At 28.5% G+C, this 23,431-nt stretch overlaps 1 protein-coding gene across 1 annotated transcript; it reads right to left on the reverse strand.

Annotated features, from left to right (window-relative positions):
- Positions 1-724: 724 nt before the first annotated feature.
- Positions 725-22,656, reverse strand: SRAE_1000187400 (Fibronectin, type III domain and Immunoglobulin-like fold domain-containing protein; the record flags this gene model as incomplete). The annotated part of the gene is made up of 15 exons (XM_024648882.1): positions 725-807; positions 903-1,097; positions 1,184-2,837; positions 2,882-3,253; positions 3,302-3,669; positions 3,909-4,241; positions 4,365-4,689; positions 4,731-4,974; positions 5,036-5,293; positions 5,344-5,452; positions 7,195-11,519; positions 13,017-17,676; positions 18,158-20,522; positions 21,531-21,760; positions 22,557-22,656. 15 exons carry the CDS (start codon positions 22,654-22,656, stop codon positions 725-727), a joined length of 15,621 nt encoding a protein of 5,206 aa, XP_024502815.1.
- Positions 22,657-23,431: the final 775 nt, after the last annotated feature.

A 23,431-nucleotide genomic window follows, 5' to 3' on the forward strand; every position in this document is an offset into this window, starting at 1 on the left:
AAAAAATTATGTTTTATTTGATTTAGTGACATTTATTAGTTGAACGAATAAAAGAAAATGTAGATTCACGATTGTAAAAATACAATCAGTGGTTTAAATAACCAAGTTTGAGGTAGTTATTTAATTATGAAGATAATTCTTCAATTTTAAAAATTTTGGAATGAAGTCATGAAGAATGACTTCTAATTTTTTTTTCATCTTCATGTGCAGGTGGATGTGTAATTAAAATAATTTTTTTAATTAAAAAGTAATATTGTTTAAAAATTATAAATTACATGAACGTTTTTTATGTTCAAGAGTGAATTTTATTTGAAGTTTTTGAAATTTAATATTATAAAATATTAAGTTATTAAATATTTTAGTTTTAACTATTTATAATCAACAAAACATTAACATAATTAATTTTTTATTCTAATAAACATTTTTATATTTTTTATTTAATGAAATTTTACAAAATATTTTCGTATTTTTCCTTGAATAAGGAAAGTTTAAAAAAATGTTTAATAAAAATGGCAAAAGACAATTATTCTTTTTATTTATCTGGCACATTATTCTGAATTAAAAAAATAAAAAATCTATATTATAAAATCTCTGATCAGATTATAAAATTGATATGAAAGAAAGATGTTTTTATATATTATGTATTTTTAGGAGACATTTTGATAATTACAAAGCACCGTTGGCTGAACATAGAATTTTAAAATTTTAGCTTGAGATTAGGAAGTTAACGTTGCATTGAGCCGGTAGCGTAGTCTTCACGGTATGTTCTTTGGTATCTAACTTCTTCATGTTCCGTAGCTCCATCATCTAAAAAAAAAGATTAGATCAAGTGATTATAAAAAAAAAAATTAAAGCAATGTAGGCAAAAGTTAAGCTAAATGTGAAAAATTAAAATATCGTGCCTTGTTGTAATTGTTGTGAAGATTGACTTTTGTTTCCTTCAATATTGGATAATGAAGTACTAAAGTGTTTCATACGATCTAATGTGTGATTCATAGGTTCATTAACAATATCAATTAAGTCATTTGGCCAATCTTTGTTGGGAACAACTTGTGCGGCATATCTATGGACATGTTGACTGACTGCTTCTGTTCCCTCTACAGAAAAAAAAAGTGAAAAAAATGAATAAAAAAAAAAAGTTAGTATAGGGGAAGGTTAAAAGTAATGGGATAGGAAAGCATGCCTTTTTTAGAGATAGCTTGTGCAACAGAGGTAGACATTTGAAGGGGAGAAAATATTTCAGTTTGGGTTGAGGATAGGGTGTTATCATTAACAGTTTTAACAAGTTCATTTAATGCATTTGCAGTTTCATGAACTTTGGCAGTTAGAGCATCATTTTCGAGTTCAATTCGTGATAATCTATTAGATTTTTCTTTGTCATCCATAATTATTCTTTCAGCAACAGCACGTTCTTCATGTGCTAGTTTAACTTTTTGAGCTTCTTCTTCTAGAGCACGAGATAATCTTTCTTTTTCTATTTCAGCTTGAAGAGCCCTTTCTTCACCTTCTTTTGCTAATCTTTCAGCATTAAGTCTATCTTGTTCAGCTCTTCTGGCTCGATCAGCCTCTTCTTGAAGAGCTTTAGCAAGACGTTCTTTTTCACGTTCTGCTTGTCGAGCACGATCAGCCTCATCTTGAAGTGCTTTTGCTAATCTTTCTTTTTCCAATTCTGCTAAGCGTGCTTTATCATCACCATACTTGGACATTCTTTCAGCATTTAATCTATCTTGTTCAGCTTTTCTTGCTCGATCAGCTTCATCTTGGAGAGCACGTGCTAATCTTTCTTTTTCACGTTCTGCTTGTCTTGCTCGATCAGCTTCGTCCTGAAGAGCTTTTGCTAATCTTTCTTTTTCAAGTTCAGCTTGGCGAGCTTTATCTCCACCATCTTTTATAAGTCTTTCGGCATTTAATCTATCTTGTTCAGCCTTTCTTGCTCGATCAGCTTCATCTTGGAGAGCACGTGCTAATCTTTCTTTTTCACGTTCTGCTTGTCTTGCACGAGCTTCTTCATCCTGAAGAGCTTTTTCTAACTTTTGTTTTTCAAGTTCAGCTTGGCGAGCTCTATTTCCACCATCTTTAATTAATTTTTCAGCGTTTAATCTATCTTGTTCTGCCTTTCTTGCTCGATCAGCTTCATCTTGAAGAGCACGTGCTAATCTTTCTTTTTCACGTTCTGCTTGTTTTGCACGAGCTTCTTCATCCTGAAGAGCCTTTTCTAATTTTTGTCTTTCTAATTCTGCTTGACGTGCTTTATCATCACCATGTTTAGTCATTCTTTCAGCACTAAGTTTATCTTGTTCTGCTCTTCTAGCTTTTTCTGTTTCATCTTCAAGAGCTTTTGCCAATCTTTTTTTTTCACGTTCTGCTTGTCGTGCTTTTTCAGCCTCTTCTTCAAGAGCCTTGGTTAATCTTTCTTTTTCAAGTTCAGCTTGGCGAGCTCTATTTCCACCGTCTTTAATTAATTTTTCGGCATTCAACATATCTTGTTCAGCTTTTCTAGCTCGATCAGCTTCATCCTGAAGGGCTTTTTGTAATCTTTGTTTTTCAAGTTCCGCTTGTCTTGCCCGATCTGCTTCATCTTGAAGAGCTTTTTGTAATCTTTGTTTTTCAAGTTCTGCTTGACGTGCTTTGTCTCCACCATCTTTAACTAATCTTTCAGCACTGAGTTTACCTTGTTCAGCTTTTCTTGCTCTCTCTGCTTCATTTTGAACAACTCTAGCTAATCGTTCTTTTTCATATTCTGCTTGTCGAGCACGGTCAGCTTCATCCTGGAGAGCTTTTGCTAATCTTTGTTTTTCTAATTCAGCATCTCTACGTTCTTTTTCGATTTTTTGCATCTATAATTATTTTTATTTGTTTTTAGAAAATAAAAAAAACTTACAAAATCTTCACGGTTTAATTCACTATCTCTTTTTGCCCTTTCTAATTCATCTCTTAATGCTTTTGCCATTCTTTCTTTTTCAAGTTCTGCTTGTTTTGCTCTATCAGCTTCATCTTGAAGTGCTTTTGTTAATCTTTCTTTTTCAAATTCTGCCTGGCGAGCTCTTGCTCCACCATCTTGAGCCATTCTTTCAGCATTCAATCTATCTTCTTCTGCTTTTCTAGCTCTTTCCGCTTCATCTTGCAGAGCGCGTGCTAATCTTTCTTTATCAAGTTCAGCTTGCCTTGCTCTATCTGCTTCATCTTGGAGAGCTCTAGCTAATCTATCTTTTTCAGCCTGAGACATTTTTTTTTCTCTTTGTAATTTTTGCTCCTATAAAATTTGTTTATTATTAAATATAAAAAAAAAATCAAAACATACAAGACATTCTTTATTAGCATTATTTTCCATTGCAGCAAGTTTGGCACGTTCAGCTTCTTGTTTTGCTCTTCTTTCAGCATCTAATCTAGCTTCTTCAGCTTGCCTTGCTCTCTCTGCTTCTTCACGTGCCCTTCTTTCTGCATTTTGTCTTTCTATTTCAGCTTGTTTAGCTCTTTCAGCTTCATTTTTTATCTGCCTCTCTGCATTTAATTTTTCCATTTCAGCTTTATTTGCCCTATGTGAAAGATCACGTAATGATTTTTCATATTCTTTCAATGCACTTTCTTGTTCTTCTCTTAATCTATCTGCTTCCATTTTGTCAAAATCAGTACTTGGTGAAGTAGGTATTGATGATTTCATTGGCATTTCTATTGGGGTGAGAAAAGGTGAAAAAAAGGAAAAAAAAAGGAAAAAAAAAGTGTTGGGTAAATAGAAGTGAATGTGATAATGTAGCAGTGTTGTTAAAAATTAAAGATATTTTTTTAAAGCAATTTAAAGCGTGTTTAATAAATATTTATATAATTATATAATACTTAACAAATAATAATACTAAAATTTTAGCGCAAAAAAAGCTATAAAATTTTTTGTGCATTATATATATATTTACCGTAATCATAATTAGAGTACCCCTGTCCAGTTCCTCTTGATTTAGAATATCCTGTATCACTAGTATATCCACCAGGAGATCTGCTCAATGTATCAAGCTCTTTTTGTAATGTATGTAAGGCATCTAATTTGCTATGTGGTGTAGATGGTCCTGGACGGGCACCACTTAATAACGTTTGAGAAGCGTATCGTCTCGGAGATCCAATATCTGAGCGACTTCTATATTTGTAAGGTCTGGTAAAAGTATCAGTAGTTTGACGCTCGGATGCGCTAGCGCGTGAAATATAAGACGTGCCAGAAAGATGACGCGATCTAGAAGTTTCTTGTTGTGATTCTGAAAAAGGGGATAGATTCATGCATATTGATCATTAAGGTTAAAATATAAATTTAGTGCTTATCACGTTCATACATAATACAACACTTTAGATGTATATTCATGTTATAGCAAAGAACTTACCTCTACCTATGGCTGATGCTGAAAGTGATCTTTTTGGATGAGATAAACTGCTGTAACCAGCTTCTGCATCACTAGCATATCTAAGATAATCTCCTGGAGTATAATGCCTTCGTAGGGTACTTCTTCTTGATTGCGATTGTATTTCATCTAATTCTTGAGCTAATTGTGCACCAGAAGAAGAGTATCCATATCCTCCATCTCTTTGATTATAGACATGATAGATTTTTGTGGAATGGATTTCATCGCCTTTTGTTTTTTCGAGAGAGACTAATCTTTCTGTCAATTCTGTTAATGATTTTTGAAGTTGACGTGAATCTTGTAATGTCTAAAAATAATAATAAATAAATTTTAATTTTTTAAACAAACTCTAGATCCTAATCTTGCATTTACAGCGTCTTTGAATCCATCCAAATACCCTTTTCTGAATTCATCATCTTTAGGATAAGACTCTTCTAGTCTTCTAAGAAGACTATCTGTAATATGATCACCAAAAATGCCAGAATTACCATCTCTAAATCCTTGCATATATCCTGGAGAATAACTTCCATCAGCTGGTCTTTTTTGTGCAAGATTATGCATTGAAGTTGACATACCACTTAAACCAGCATCTCTAAAATATTCATATATATATTTTTTTAAAAATTTATAAATATAATAATAAAAATATTTACCTTAATCCTTTAACATATCCTTCATGGAAACGATCATTTTGACCTCCAAATGTTTCATGCATATGTCTTCTGGCATTATCGGCACTTCCAAGACTTTTTGCGTCTCTAAAACCTCGAGCGTATCCCTCTTCAAAATCTCCCTTTTCTTTAGCATATGCTCCACTTTCTAATCCATGAATATCACGTTTTTCTTCTGTTAATAATGGTACAGCTTGACCATTTGTATACATTGAACGAGCTCTTTTAGAACGGTAACGTCTAAAAAAAAATATATTAAATAAGAAAAAATATAATAATTGTTAAAGTACCCTTGGATACACCAAAAGAGGCAACAAGTTAAAAGAATTGCTAGTAGGAGAAGGAGTAATAAAAGTAATAGCCACCACCACGGCCATCCTGCAGAAACGTATGGAGTTGCTGGAAAAAAATAGGAAAAAAGATTATATTAAAATTGTTATAAGGATAATTATAAATATTTTGGTAAAAAACAATTTTTTTTTTTTTTAATTTTTAAAAAATCATGCATGACACTCTAAATTATTATAACTCACAATATAAGACAACATAATGTCACAAGTAAACATGATAATAAAAGTATCAAAAGAATCATAAAAATTATATGTTCAATTCTAAAATACCACCACCATGGTTTTGTATCTATAATTTTTATGTCAAATTTATTAATAATTTTTTTATTTATTTTTAAATATAAATTTAATTTATGTTTTATCTTACCATCCGGATGTGTAGCCATTATTTGTTTATTTATCTTCTATTCCAAATGTAAAAAACATACGGTTTTAGGTAAATGAAAAATACAATTTAACAATAAGTTAAATACTAGGATACTATATATAAAAATTATTATTTAATTTAATGAAGAAAAAAAATATTAAAAAGTATTTATAATTCATTCATTTCGATTAGATAAGTAGGTTACACATATTTAAGTATAGATTATTTCTAATCAGTGTTACAATTTTAAAAAAAAATAATACAACAATCAATTGTTTGCACTAGAAACCTTAAAAAAAAGATATACAAACTAAAGAATACTTTTTTCATATATTAATATATAGATTTTTAAGGTATATTTGTAAAATTACATAGTAATATTAAATAAAAGTATAAATATAGTTGCAATTAACTAATTAATTAAATTTGGTTTTAATAAAACCAATGATTATAAAAATAAGATTTTTGACATTTAAAATAACTTCAATAGTATAAAATTAGTTGTTTTGCATTTATTCACATAAAATAAAATAAATATTAAAAATATTTATTTAACTGTGAATGCATTACTGATAACGCCATACTTAAAGAATACCATATTTTATGATGAAATGTAAATTATTTTGACGTATATTGCATTTATTTGTTGATTAGTTATAAAACTAGTTTTTACTAATTTCATATCTTGAATAAATATATTTTCAAGAAAATATTAAATTATCCTCCTTATAAGTATAAATAAATATAATCAAAGAAAATATATATATATGAAAAAGAAGTGGTTAGTTATAGAAAAATGTATCAAATAATAAATTTGTGGTAGATCTACAAAAGATTGTTGTAATATATCATACTATACTTTGATTGTTTAACCGTAAACAAAATATGTTAAATATGATAGACAAATTTAACCTACGCATTTTTTTATATTTTACTACTTTTTTAAGAAAATTAAATAAAAGAATTATTTTACCTTTTTTAAAAATATATTTTATTATTCATGAATAATAAAATTATATATAATATAGTTTCAAAGAAAATTTAATAAATTATTTATCTATTTGATTAAATATATAAAATATGGTTAAGTTTATCTAAATAAAGTTAAGATACCTTTAAATAGCCTTCAATAATCATAAGAATTTAATATGTTAAAAGTAAGGACATTTTGATTATTAAACAATTATAAAACTAATAAACTATAAAATAAATTTGGTAATACTTATAAATTTTAATTTTAAATGTAATTTCTATTTGTCGTATAATATATACTTAATGATAATATATTTTTTAATATGAAAAATTAGAATTATAATAATAACTGGTATTTTTAGGAAGAAGATAAATAAAAGTAATTGGCTATGAAAGTCATCCGTAAAACTTTTGACACTATATATGAAATTTTTATTTTTTTATAAATTTACCCCGAAGTCTGGCAATAACAGGATTATCATCAATCATCCATTTTGTATAAATTTCATAATTATATGTTTTTCCTTTCACCAATGGATAATTTAAATATCCACCAATTACAGTACCATCACCAATTTTTACTTTGGTTGGTTCTGTAAGAGTATTTGTATCAAATGATGCTGCAACATAATATGGAAGTCTTTGTTTATTTGCTGTAACTTTATCTGTCAATTGTGTCCAATTAGTATCTCCAGCTGGATTTCTTTCATCAACAACAACATAATATCTAGTAACATTTTTTTCTGTAGCAGCAGGATTAATATCAATTTCAAAGTATGTTCCTTCTTGACCAATATTTTCAACAAAATATGGTGGTGGAACAATACAACATCCTGTTTTATGTCCTTCAGCTTCTTGTGTTGTTGGTCTTCCAGCAGTCTTCCAACGATTCCATTCACCATTAACTTTAGCTCTAACTTGGAATACATATTCTGATGGAGCATGATTTAAATTAAAAACTAAATAACATAATTTTCCACAACCATCTTTTGGACAAAGAAGATCATAACTTTTTCTTTCACTTTCTTCAATCCAAACAACTTCATGTTGATTTAATCTAAGATATCTAACTTGGTAATGAGAAGCTTTATCTAATTCAACTGGTTCCCAATTTAATGACATGGCATAATTTGTTTTATCACAATGTTTTAAATTTCTTGGTACAAACCAACCTGGTGGAAGTGTACTATAAGCACCCCAAGCACCATCATTTTGATCTCTTAACATTAATGTTACATTATATGTTGTTGATGGATCTAATCCATGAATAACAAATGATGTTGCACCAGCATCAACTTCAAAACTTTTTATGGTATTTAAACGTACATATGAAAAGACAGATGCAAGTGATTTAGCTGCAATAACATATCCTTTATGTGATGTACCCCAAACAGGATCCCATTCAACAGTTAATGTTGTGGGTGTTCTATCTTTAAGTCTAAGTATATGTGTTTTTCCAGAATTTAATGTACTATATGTTCCCCATAATATTTCACCATATCCACTGTTAGTTCCAGCTTGAACAGTAATATTATATATTGTTTCTGGATTAAGATCAGTAAATTTAATACTATTTCCTGGAACAGGAACAGTATAATTTTTAGGATTTCCAGCTTGGAAATTATCTGGATCAAGTGGTGATATTGTAATACGATAATGAGTTAGTAAATCTTTAAGAGCTGGATCGAAAATCTCAGGTGGATTCCAAGTAACATGAATCATATCTTCACTCTTTTCAATTAATGTTAAATCTGTTGGTGGTCCAAGCCATGAAAGTAAACCTTGACCAATATCAGTTGTTGGGAATGTTCCACTTATAAACCATAATTTTTTATCATCAGACAATCCTTGAACAGTAACATTATAAACAGTTACTGGTTTTAAACCTTTAAAGTGGAATTCTCTTTGATTTCCTCCAGCAACATTTTTTTTAGGATTTTGATCTAAAGCAGATGCTACAGATATAAACAATTCATATTTATTAATATTTTCACCAATAACACTTGGTGGAACCCATTTAACTCTTAAATTATCATGACCAGCTGAAATTAATTGTAATGCACCTCCTAAAAAGTCGCTGTCATCTTTTCTTGTTGTTGAAAAGTAATCAGTAGACCATGGTCCCCAATTTCCAGATTGTCCTTTAGCAGCAACAGCAAATTTATATGTTGTAGATGGTTTCAATCCATTTATTGTTGAACATATATTATCCTTTGTAAGAAGTGGAGATGTAAAACCATCACATGATAATTGATCACCAGAAATTTCAACTTCTATTGGATTTGAATCTTCAGCTCTTGGTGAGTATTTTATTTTATATGCAACAACTTGTGATTTTTCTGGATATGGTGGTAACCATGTCAATTGAATTGAAGTTGATTTTGTTAATACAGCTGTCAATTCTCTTGGTGCACCTAATTCACTTCCAGTTGTTCTGGCTTCAATTGGTTCAGACCATGGTCCAGGACCTTCTGATGTAAATGCACGAACTCTAAAACTATATAATGAACCACTTTGAAGCTCTCCAACAACAGTCTTAGTACGAGGTGATACACCTTCTTTAACTCCTTGATTCCAATCATCACGACCAGTTATTTCATACTCATATTGAGTTATTTCACCATTTTGATCAGCACACTCTGGTGGGTCCCATTTATAACCTAATTCATTTTCACCTCTTGATTCAACACGAAGATTTGTTGGTGGTTTTGATGGTGTTGAAGCTTCAGTTTTAAATCTTCTTATTGTTTGAGGTGGTTTAACACTACTAGAAAGATGTCCAGGTTTTCTTGGAGTTACAATAATTTCATATTCACTACCTGGTTTCAAATTGTCAAGTAATATTTTTTTGTCTTGAACATTTTCTAATTTTATTGGTTTTTCAGTTGATGTTTTTGATGTAACATCACATCCACCTAATTTTACAAGTTTGTAACTAATGTCAACACCATATTTCCATGTTTGATCTTTTTCTGGAAGATCCCAAACAACTTCAGCTGTTGTTGGTGATTTTGGTTCAACATTAACAAATATTTCTCCTGGTAATGATTGAGTTACAATTGTTGATTTTTCTGACCATCTACTGTATTGTGGTTTAACACCTTCTTCAACAGTTTGTGTTTTCATTTTTATATCCCATCTAGTTCCTGGTTGTGAATCTAATACAATTTCACTTTCTGAATCCATTGGTATATTTATACTTCCTCTATTTGTTGTGTTAACATATTCTAAAATAAATTCTACTTCGTCACACTTCCATGTTTCTTTATCAGGATTTTTCCAATTAATAACAATTGTATTAAAATCTTCTGAAGTTATTTTTAAATCACTTGGTGGTTCTTCTGGTCTACCACAATTAGTTCTAGCATGTGTTTCTGGTCCAGGACTTCCTCGTTTATCATTTTTACCAACAACTCTTAATCTGAAGAAATATTCTGTTGCTTCTGTCAATTCTTTAATAGCAAGTTTATAGTTATTATCTCGTGAACGATGTCTAATAACATTTCCATACTCTTGCCATTCATCATCATTTTCACTTTTGTATTCAACAACATATCCAACAACATGTTCAGCTTGATCAGTATCAACACCATGCCATTTAACACCAATAGCAGTTGGTTTGGTAAAATCTACTTCAAGTCCATTTTCTAAAACAGGAATATTTTGTTGTTCAGTTTTTGTTTGAAGTGTATCACTCCAATCACCCCAATCACCACCTTCAGCATGTGCTTGTACTTGAATATCATAATCTTCTTCTGGTTCAAGACCAGATAAACGATAACAAAGTCTATCTTTTTTAGAAGGATCAGAACATATTAAATCATCGACTGGTATACGAATTTCTTTAAAGTTATATTTGTTACTTGGAGTATATCTAATTTTGTATTCATCGATAATTCCATTTGGAGGTGATGGTGGCAAGAATGAAACTTCAACAGCATTAGGGAAACTTTGTTCTTCTTTTAAATCACCTGGTGATGATGGAGCTGATGGAAGTGTTGTAAATTCAAGCCAATCACTGAATGGACCTGAACCTTTAGAATTTCTGGCTTTAACACGAATTTTATATGTATTATATGGTGCTAAATCATCAAAGAAAACTTTTCTTGTCATGACATGATCTGTCTTATTTTTTCCCCAGATATCAACTGAAATTAATTCATATTCATAATCTACTATTTTTCCATTTCTTTCTTCACAATCAATTTCATTCCAAATAACATCAGCCCTTGTTGCAGTAACAGAAACAGTATGTAAATCATCTGGTGCTGCTGTTGGAGGAGCTTCATCTGTTGTAACAATAACAGGTTTAGATTCTTCACCTGGTAATGATGTATGAGCTGTAACTTTAATTTCATATGTTGCATCTGGTAAAAGATCTTTAAGAACTGTATTTGGATCCATTGTATTTACTGTAATTGGTTTAGCATTTTGATCACCACATTCACCAAGTGATTTAAGTTGATATGTTACAGTATATCCAGTGATTTCACCATTTGGATTATCTGGTTTTTTCCATGAAACCTGTATAGAATCTGGACCAAGTGCTTTAGCTTTTAATCCAGTTATACTAGATGGTGCACCTTCAGATGTTCTAATTCGAAGTTCATTACTCCAATCAGAATGTCCGGCATCATTTTCTGAGCGTAATCTAAATCTCCATTCTGTATTTGGTTGAGAATCAAAGAATTTGTCCAAAGCTGATGATGGTAACTCAATTTCCTGTTTTTTACCTTTACCAATATAATATTCAATACGATATTTAATATCACCACATCTATAATTTTATATTAATTATATATATATACACTTTATATTTCAAATTATTTCAAAAATTTAATATTTCAAAGTTAACATTTTTTAATGGTAAAAAATTAATTTGATTATAATAAACCAATTTTATTCATACTTCATGTCAATTGTCATTTAATTAAATAATATAAATTGGAATATTATTATTAAATAATTTAAAAACCGGATTTAATTTTTGATTCCAAGACAAAAAAATTAATAAAAGCATATTTAATTAATTATGCATTAATAAATATATGATTAATGTTAATTAATTGATAACATTTTTGTTAAACAATTATTCAATAAAATATATTCTAGTTGGTATAAAACGTGACTAGTAATGTTGATTAAAGATAATATAAAAAAAAGGAAATTTTTTTGTTAAAAAATTTAGAATAACACCAAAAAATTTTGTTTCAAATATAAAAAAATAATTAACTATATTCTAAAAACCTTAATAGTATTAACAGAATTTTTAAAATTACAACCAACTTAACAAAATAAAATATGCTGTTTATGATAAAAAAAAGTTTTATGAGCTTAATTAAGCTAATTATTTTTAAGCAAATAAAAATATTAGATTCTTCAAAATGAAATGCATGTTTTGTAAATAAAATTTTTATTTAAAATAAGAGCCATCTGAAGTAATATAATTTTTCCAACGGAAAGCTAATTTATTTATTATACTAAAATAAAAATCAAGATTTTTGAAGACAATAAAAATTACAATAACAAATTTTTCTGCTATTGGAATGTATTATAAAAAATTGATAGAACAAAAAAGATAGTTTGATATTTTAAATCATAATTTTTATGCCATTTTTTTAATGAAGATTTAGGCAAATTGAACAAAATTATTAACATTTCTTTATCATTATTAGTTATTTAAAAATCTTACTAAAAAATGCTGTGTATATAAAATAGCTCATTTCATATGGGATAGCCTAAATATAATAAATATACAAAAAAAAGAAATTGTCACTATTTGTCATGAAGAAAAAGTTATACTCAAAATTGTTTTTCTTATTGTGTAAATAATTAAAAAATTTTAATATTCATAAAAAGTTTCTTTTTTTTTGTACCTTTTATAAAGTCTTAAGTCAATAATTTTTTATAAAAAGTGATAAAATAAAATATTCTAAAAAAATAAGTAGAAAGTACATCAAGTAACTATGTTTAAAAATTTTGTTGTAAATTGTGGGAAGCTTTTTAAGATGCTCCGAGAGATAAATTTATATTTGATTTATAATCTATGTTATAAAAAAAGCATATTAAAATAAAAGAGTGTGAGAAATATTTTTTTTCTTTTTTATATGATTTGATACATCAAAGAGAGACATTCCTGTCTGATGATAATTTCAATAATGATTCAATAGAAAAAAGCTTACATATATAACCTAGTTTAAATTATTAAATCAAGTTCAAACTCCAAATAAATTTTTAAAAATTTAAAATATTTGCATATTAAAAAAAAACGTACCTGAATGATTCTTTTGGTGGTGATTGCCAACTAACTTTCACTTGAACATTTGATGGAGCAGATGCTTGAACATTAATAGGAGCAGCTAATGGAGAATCACAACCTGTTCTACCTTGTGCTTCAGGTGATGGTTTTGATGTACGTTGTTTTTTGTCAACAACTTTAATTCTAATTAAATATAATGTATCTGGTTCAAGACCAACAAGTTTTTTGTGATAATTTCTTTTAACTGAATCATGCTTAACTATATCTCCATACTCATTCCATACAGAATTGTCTGAAGTTCTAAATTCAATAATGTATCCACTAATTTTATTCTTAGGATCAGATACAGATTTCCAATGTACATTTAATGAATTTGGTCCTTCTGCTGTAACAACAGGTGCCTCTAAGACAATAGGAATTTTAAATGGAGCAGTTTGATATCTAGTCCAAATTTCTGGTCCAAAACCACGTTTAGTACCAGCAGACAAAGATACATTATAATATGTTTCTGGATTAAGATGTTCAAAGATATAGTCAAGTGTAGGATGATCAACATGATAAGTTTGTGGTACACTATTAATATCATCCATTGAAACAATGTTTAATTTGTATTGTGTAATGTAACCATGTGGATCAATTGGTGGTACCCATTTAATATGTAATGAATGATCAGTTTTTTCAATTAATTCAATAGCTCTTGGAGCGTCAGGTAAAACTTGAAGAGTATTAGCAATAACAGCTGAACTCCATGGACCATATATTCCTCCTTCAATTCTAGCAGAAACTTGTGCCTTATATTGAAGACCGTTATCAAGTCCAGTTACATTATAACAAAATCTTGCTGTATGTGCTGGACATTTTAATTTTGGATTATTAACATCTAATTCAATTTCTTTCCAATCATTTGAATTTAATAATTTATGTCTAATTTTATAACTATCATGTGGTCCATATGGTGGATATGGTGGTAACCAAGAAATAATAAAGTAATCTGTTCCTTCATGTGTTACAACTAAATCTTGTGGTGGTAATGGCGCATCAGCTTTTGCTGTCATTACATCAAGATTTTCTGTATTTGGACCACCACCAATATTATTGTATGCCTTAACACGCATAACATATTTTGTATATGGTGTTAATCCTTCAATTGTAATACGACTATCAGATGTATTTGCAATTTGTCTTTCAAGTTTTGCCCAATCATCTTGTCCAAGTATTTCATATTCATAATTAATAATATTTCCATGTCTTTGTGAACAATCAACTGGTTCCCATTGGAATGATACAGAACGAGGTAATGTATAAGTATATTGAAGATCCAATGGTGGAGCAGATGGTGGTTGTGGTTCTGTAGAAACTTCTTTTGTTTCTTCTGGTCCTAATTCAGTTGTTCTTGCTCGTACTTTAACTTCATAAAGTGAATATGGTAAAAGTCCAGTAAGTGTATATGTTAAATCTTTATGATTGTAAATTGTTACAAAATCTCTTGAAACATCTCTTGGTTCTTCTTCTGGACAAGCAAGTCTATGTTTAAGTCTATAACTAATATCATATCCAACAATTGTTCCTCTTTGTACAGTAGGACTTTTCCACATAATTCTAACTTCATTTGGACTAATTGGTTTTGCTTGAAGATCTCTAACAGCTCCAGGTGCTCCTTGTCTTGTTGTAATACTTTGTGGTGCACTCCATGGTCCTGGTCCCATTTGATTAGAAAGTCGTACACGTATTGTCCATCTAGTATTTGGATCTGATGGGAATGTATAGTCAGTTTTATCACCAGGTACTGGTACAATTTTTTCAGGCATATCTTCCATTGTATAACCAATTTCAATACTTAATTGATCACAATTCCATGTTGATTTAACTGGTCTAGACCATGATACACGAACATCATTCATTGTTGGTGCATCAACTCTAACTCCTTGTGGTGCAATTTCTGGTGGAGAACATTTTGTTCTACCTCTTACTTCTGGTGATGGATTTGAGATTCTTGTTTGTTGATCAACAACTTTTACACGAAAATCAATTGGTGAGTTTGTTGGTAATGATTCAATTGTTGATGTATATGTACGTCTACCAATAACACAAGGTACTCTACGTGGATGTTCTTGCCATGCACTATTTTCAAGACGATATTCAATAACAAAGTTTGAACATTTATCAGAAAAATCAACATCCCATTTTATTGTAATTGTTGTTGGTTTTTCTTCAATTACCATTGGTTTATATGGTAATTCAAGCATTTTTTCAGCATCTGTTTGCATATCAACTGTTTTAGAAGTTGATGGAACACCAACAGTAACAGCTTCAACTGTTACTTTATAAAGAGTATTTGGTTTAAGTCCAGAAGCAGTATATTGTTTTGTATCTTTATCAACAGTATATGTTTGTGGGTGACCTCTATTATCTGATGGAACAACAGTAATTCTAAATGAAGTACATCTTGTTAAATCCATTTGACCAACTTGCCATGAAAAGGTAAGAGAATTTGTTGTTGATGATATTTTATTAAGACTAAGTATTGATACTGGTCCAAGTCTAGGTGGAGTAATTATTTGTGGTTTTGGTGGTGTCCATGGTTGCCAATCACCATCACGTACATGCCCTTGTAATTGAACATTATATTGTTGATCTGGTTTTACATTATCAATTCTACCACAACCATATCTTGTTCTTGGTGGTGGTGCAGGAAGTTGTTGTGAACGAAGAAGTGCTTCTTCACATGGTGAACGAGCTGGAAATTCTTTTTGTTCATATCTATTTGAATTTTGTGGTGAGTAACGACATCTAAATTTATCATGTCTATTATCATCAGGATTTTGCCAAATAACTTGTGCTTCATTTAATCCAGATGAAACAAGTCCAACAACTTCAGGTTGTCCTATTGATGTTGTACCTGTTGTTGTAAAACGAACTTCATTTGACCATGGACCTGCTCCTTTTGATGTGTATGCACGAACCTTCAAACGATAGTGTGATGCTGGTTGAAGAATATTAATTTGAGCTCTATTTCCTCTAGTTGTATCAGTTATTCTTCTTTCTGTTGATCTTGGATCTAATGGTAATACTTCATATTCATATTCACTAATATCACCATTAGTTTGTAAACATGGAGGTGCTTGCCATGTAAATTCAACTCCAGTATCAGTTGTTTTTGTAATAGTAATATGTGCTGGTGGTGCAGATGGTGTATAACTATCAGTTGAAACATCTTGTGTTACTCGTTCTCCAGCAGATGTTGTTACAGCAGCAACTCCAATACGATATTTAGAATGTGGATGTAGTCCAGATATTGTATATGATGGTTGTACAGATTTAACTGTTATTGGTCTTTCAGGTGTTTGATCACACATTCCTCGTGATATTAATTGATATGTAATTTCATATGAAGTAATAATACCATTAGGATTTTGTGGTGGTCTCCATGTTACTTGTATAGCATTAGAAGATAATGGTGAAACAACTAAACTTGTAACTGGTCCTGGAGCAGTATCAAGAGTTTGAACGTTTTCAACTCTACTCCATTGAGATGCTCCAGCTGGATTAGCTGATTGAATTTCAAAAGTCCATCTAGCAAAAGGTTCTGAATCAAAAATAACTTGATTTTCTCCACGTGTTATATTTTTAAATCCTTGACTATTTGGTGAATTATATTTAATAACATACCATAAAGTATCACATCCCCATTCATTTTGTGGTAATGGAATCCATGAAACTCTAATTTGAGTTGGTCCAACAGCATTAACTTTAAAATCTGTTGGTGGTCTTCTTGGTGAATGGCAAACTTTTTGATTTTGAACTGAAACTGTTCCTGAAGTATATACTGGTTGCCTTCTATCATTAAAAGCTTTAACTCTAACAACATGTGGATGTTGTGATGGAAGTGAATGTAAATCGGCAGTATATGGTCTTTGAGTACCATAATAACTAATAGGTCTATCTAAAACATTCCATTGGGCATTTGGATTATTTAAATCTCTATATTCAACTTCATAATATTTAACAAGACCCTCTGATCCTTCTGTAGCTTTCCATGATAATCTTGGAAAACCATGTCCCTGACTTAGAAAAGGTCCTTCTATTAATTCACCAAATGATGGTGTTTTAGTTGTGGCAGTGTTACTCCATGATGATTGTCCAGCAGAATTAACTGTTCTAATTCTTACTACCCATTGTTGATTTGCTTCAGCATCAAAAATATGACTTGTTTGTTTTCCACTAATTGTTACAGGTCTAATTCCATGAGGTTGATCAACAGCAATTTCATAATCAATACTATTACATCCCCATGAAGAATATGATGGTGGTTGGAATGTTAATTTAACATGCCTAGCATCAACAGCATCCAAATTAAAATGTTGTGGTGGTTCAGTAGGTAATGAACATGATATTTGTTCTGATACTTCTGGTGATGTATAAAGAATATATGAATTTCTATCTAAAGCTTGTACATGAACATTATACCTGTTACCTAATTGAAGACCGGATAAAACTTGTTGATATTTCTGATCATCACCAACATATGGTACCAGTTGACCGTAAGGTGTCCAGCCACTACCAGGAGTTTGAAACTGAACACGGTATCCATAAATATTTCTGCCATTTCCTTTTGATTGCCATTGTATAAGAAGGTCATTACCTTTTGGTGTAATAACTGGCTGTGATATTAATTCTGAAATTATTTATAATAAAATTAATATGCAAAAAATAAATTAATTAAAGGGGCAAAAAATAATTATAAATGTAAATTTTCTTATTATTTTAGTATCAAAGGGATATGAATTTATAAATATAATAATATTTTTATCATAATATTCATCCTTTTCAACACTTTCAAAATTATTATTACAAACCTCTTCTTTGACCAATTGGTCCAAGATCTTCAAATTGATTTTTATTACTTCGGCACCAAAAATCGGTTCGAGGATCACATATTGTTCTTGTTGAACGATGGGCTAAATTATATCAAATAAAAATATTATGTAATTTTTTAAGGAAAGAATGAATCCACCGCATAGCATACAAAAAAAAAGAGAAGAGCAAAAAAAGAACACACATGTGAGAAAAGATAAAAATATTATAATTTGAAAAAAGTGTTAAAATTTTTTTGTTATTTTTTTTAATATTAATTAATGGGATAGGAAAAACGTTACCGATTTTAGATTGAATAGGTACATTTTCGGAAATGTAGCGTGCAGGTTCAGAACGTGGACCTTGTCCTAAGGCATTTACACTACTCACTGTCAATGTCCATTCTGATGCTTTTGATAATGGCATACGAAGTTCTCTCGTATTTGCTTCTATTATATCATTATATGGTTCACCATCTAATGTACCAGAAATAAGAAATTGTGGTAGGCAATCAGGATAATCAGAAGGAGCAATCCATCTAAGAGAAATTGTTTCTGAGTTTAACTTTAATAATTGAACACGATCTGGTTTAACTGTTGGTTTTTGACAATAATGTGGAACATTTGGTTTAGGGACTTCACTAACTTTTGGAGTTACTGTTTCATATGAAAAATCACGTTTTAATTCAATAACTTCAGTTGCAGGGTTACTTTTAACTCCACTATCTGTAATAGCTGTTATTGATATATCATATGATCCAGATCCATGGCGTGGAATATCAATAGAATGAATAAATGCTGATCCTGGAACTGTTTCTTTATGAACTGTATGTGTGTGAAGATCAGTAATAGAAATTTCATATTTATTTATAGTAGTATTACTTAATGGTGGAAGCCATCTAATTTCAATTTTATTAGAATCTTTCTGTGATACAACAACTGAATTAGGTTTAGCTGGTTGTGGTGATTCTTCTTGTGCTTCAACAAGAACAAAATATAATGGTGATGCATGACTTGTCCATGTTCCATTTTCTAATTCATAAATAACATCACTAGTATATTGTTTTCCAAAATCAAGATCATTCAAATTATGACAAAAATCATTTTTTGTAGCCTGTATATTACTAGGACATGTTAATTGATTTGGTTTAACAAGAATTTTTTTCCATTCATCATCTTCTGTTCCTTTGTATGATAATTTTACATTTTTAATATAATTTTTATGTTCTGGAAGTGGTGTCCAAACAAGATAATTTCTAGGTGGATCAAGAATTAAACGAAGATTATATATATTATTTTCACCAGCTTCTAATTTATTATCTTCATGGGATAAAGCAGGAACAATTTCTTGAATATAAGACCATGGTGATTGATCATTAAGAAAACGTGATCTTACTCTAAAACCATATGTTGATTTTGGATTAAGATTATGAAAAGATGCATGATTATGTCGAGTGTATGTAGGTTGTTCAGGAACTTCATCTTCTTCAAGATTCCAAAAAACATATTCATATCCTTCTAACATATTATCAACATCATCACATTTAGGTTGTGCCCACATAAATGTAACTGATGATGAACCATCACTCTCATAATTTAAATCAAGTGGTGTACCATTAGCTCCACTACAACTAGAATCATCTTTTCTCATTCCAGATACAGTTGTTTCAACACTCCTACTTAATAATTGTTTTTCTTTACCAATTGACATAATACGTATTGAAAATGAATTAACAAGATCTGATGAAACAATTTCATATTCATTATCTTCATTATTTACTTTTATTATATGATCAATAGCTTGCCATTTTGAGTCATTTGTTGTTCTATACTCAACCAAAAAATAATCAAGATTTCCATTTAAAAATGATGGTTTTTTCCAATTAACACGTATATGATGATTTCCGTGAACTGAAATTGTTGGTTTATCTTCTCTTTTTTTTGATACAATTACTGTATCATGACTTAATGTATCAACTTTTGTTGAATATATTCTTTTTGGTTCATGATTAACATAAGGAATAACAGCAATATGATATGATGATGCAGGTTTTAAATTTGTAAAAAGATAAGTTAACTGATTTGGTGGAACACGTAATCTTTCAATTTTTTTTAAATCATCATCAAATAATTCTGTTATTATAACTTCATAATGTTGAAGTCTATCATCATCATGATGATGCCATGAAATTCGTACATCACTACTTGATATATATAATATTGTTATTCCATCATATTTAGGAGGTGGTGTTCCTCTTGTTTCTCTAGCAAAAGTATCTTCAGACCATGGTCCTTCTACTCTATTTCTATCAATTGCTTTAACTCTAATAATATATTCACTTCCTGGTAATAAATTTGCAATACTTGCAGATGGTTGTGTAACTGTTTGTCTATGTACATCAAATTCATTTTCTCCAACACCATTTGCTTCAATATAATACTCTCCAATACTACCACATTCTGGAGCATCCCATGAAACAGCAATACTATATTGTGTAATATCTTCAAGACGAATATTTCTTGGAGCTGTAACTTTATCTGAATCACATCTTATACTAACAACCTCATTTCGTGCTCTTATCTCAGCACTTTCAATTAAAATTTCATTATCTTTTCCAAGTACTTTAATTCTAACCAAATATGTTACACCAGCCAATAAATATGGTATCTAAAATATTCAAATTATCAATAGTTTTATTTTTTTTATATGAAAAAAAAAATTTAAATATTTTAAATATATTATTAATTTAAAAATTATCTATTCCCTTAAATAAATTATTTTTAAAAAATGTTGAAAATTTATTCAATTAAATATTTATTAATTAACTAATGATGTTTAAAAATTATTTTATTATCAAAACAATATTAATGTTTAATAATAATTATACATAACTCAAAAGAGATAATTATAAAATATTATATGTTAAAATATTTTATATATTATATATATATCACAATTATTATTAAATTAATTAAAAATTTTATATAAAAATTTCTTTTTTTTTTTGATTTTGTTATAATTAATTACTTGGATGCCACAAATTTTTTTATTTTCCAATTAATTTTACATTCTATATAATTTTTTGTTTTTTAATTTAAGCGCAAATTTAATGATGAAATTTTAATGTGTCAGTTATGTGAGAAATATTGTTAATTACTATTTTTCTACGTATCTTTTTTCTATTTATTTTTAACCATATTTAAATGTAGAAATAACTTTATTTAAATATATATATATATATCATTATATTTTTATTTTATTATCATTTTATTTGATGATATAACATTTTTCAACGAGTATTTAAAATAAAAACAAGTTTTACACAATTAAGCTTCATTTCCACAAATGTAACCCATTTGGATTAGTTATATTAATAGACGTATGTTTGTTTATACAAATATATATATATATATTATAAGAGAGAGAGAGAGGTGATTATACTATAAAAATAGTCAATTGTACATTTCTTTATAAATGACCTTTCCTCAATAACAAAAGTGATTGGTGATAAGAATAAATAGGGTAAATCAAGTTTTAATATAACTGTTCTCTTTTTGTAACTTTATATATATAATAATGTAATAAAGTTATATTAATAAAAAAAAAAAGAGAAGGTTCTTTTATAGAAATTATTATTTGAAATGTTTATTTTTATGGAATTGTATGTAAACATACCTTTACACGATATTGATGATTAGGACCTTCATAGGGAATGATACCTTTATGAACATTCCATTGAGTTTCATCTTCAGCACGAAACTCAACTAAAAAACCTCTAACACTTGATTCAGGATAATCACCACTTTGTATGCCTTCCCATTCTACAGTAAGTTGAGTGTCTGTTCCTTGGACTTGTCTTTTAACTCTTAGAGATTTTGTTAAATTATTATTATTATTATTAATTCCTGAATTAGAGTGATTGGAGGTGTTAAAAAATGTTAAAAAAAACGGGTATAAAATATTTGTTATTGTAATAATAATAATAATAATAATCTTTTTTAATATTATTATTTATTATAAAAGTGTCTTTTATTTTAACCACTATATCATTATTATTATCATTAACTTGAAGAAACATTATATATAATTCTCTCACAAGAATAGGGATGAGTATATATTTAAGAGGATCTTACACCAAAACTTTATAATATTTAACGATCACTATTCTTAAGGAATGTTAAATATTATAGTTTCAACAACATTTTGTTTGTAGGTGATGAATAAAAATTTTGAAGGTCTTTACAAAAGAATTAAATAATACCGATATCTGAGCAGAAAAGTTATTTAAAAATGTGAGTTATAGTATTGTACTTTTATAAATGATCTTTAGTAATTCTTAATTTATTACATTTTGACAACTATTCAATTATTACTTACTAGTAAAAGTTTTCTTTTAACTTTTTAAAAAAAAAAATATATATATATATATATATATTATATAATATATATATATTTATTATTTATAAAATTAAGAAAAAAAATTTTTAGATGTTGTAATAGTATTAAAAATCAATGTTTAATCAAGTAAAATAATAAATGATATAGTGTAAAAATAATACTAATGTAAAAAGAAAATATATTTATGGTGAGATTAAAATATTGTGTTATAACACTGCAATAAGATTGAAAAAAAAAATCACATCAAAATATTTTTTTTAAAAATTATTATTTTATAATAAAATAAAAAAAAAATGAACTAACCTTTACTGCTTTCTATTGGTAGTATGGTAAGGAACAAAAGTCCTAATAAAATGATGGACACCGTAATTTTAGAATGATGGCCTTTTGAAAAAGGACCCATCTATAATGTACTAAAAATAAAAAATAATAGTATAAATAGTTAATTGAAATATAATTATTAAAAATATAATAATTTTAGTTATAAGATTTAATGTTTTAAAAATATTATAAAACTATCAAAAAAAAAAAAAAAAAAAATAGACGGCATAATTAGTTAAATTATTATTACTTAAAACATGTTTTGAAGTTATATTACTATAAAATTATAAAAAAGATCAATATGGGTATGAGAAAAATAGCTTTAAATGTATCCTGAATATCAAGTTAAAAATTAACTAATATATTAATGTCTCATTATATAATCATAATATTAAATAACAAATCTTAGATAGTAGTAAATAAAAATATTAATATAATGATGAATTAAATTTGATAAATTAGGGAAATCAACTGTTTCTTAAATATTTTTCATTACAAAGTAATAAATAAGCGATGATAGTAGTTTTATTAAGGTACTCATTAGAAAAATTTGATTCTTGCTCTATGTTAATGAGCGACATATTTAAGAATGACCATATCCGTAATTATATATTAATATCAAATAACTATTAATGATTAACATAAAAATAATATTAAATTTTAAATAATCATACTCATTTAATCATCTTCCCTAGGGGTAAAAAATTTTTCCAATTACAATTTTAAAAATACTTTAATTAATAATGTGGTTTTTAAATATTTAAAAAAAAAAAAATAAAATAAAAATTTTGTGATTTTTTTGTATGCGTGGGAGAAAATCAAATAGAAATATAAAAAAGAGCTGAGTAATAATAAAT

This window comes from Strongyloides ratti (genome assembly GCF_001040885.1).
Source record: "Strongyloides ratti genome assembly S_ratti_ED321, chromosome : 1".
Lineage (NCBI taxonomy): Eukaryota > Metazoa > Nematoda > Chromadorea > Rhabditida > Strongyloididae > Strongyloides > Strongyloides ratti.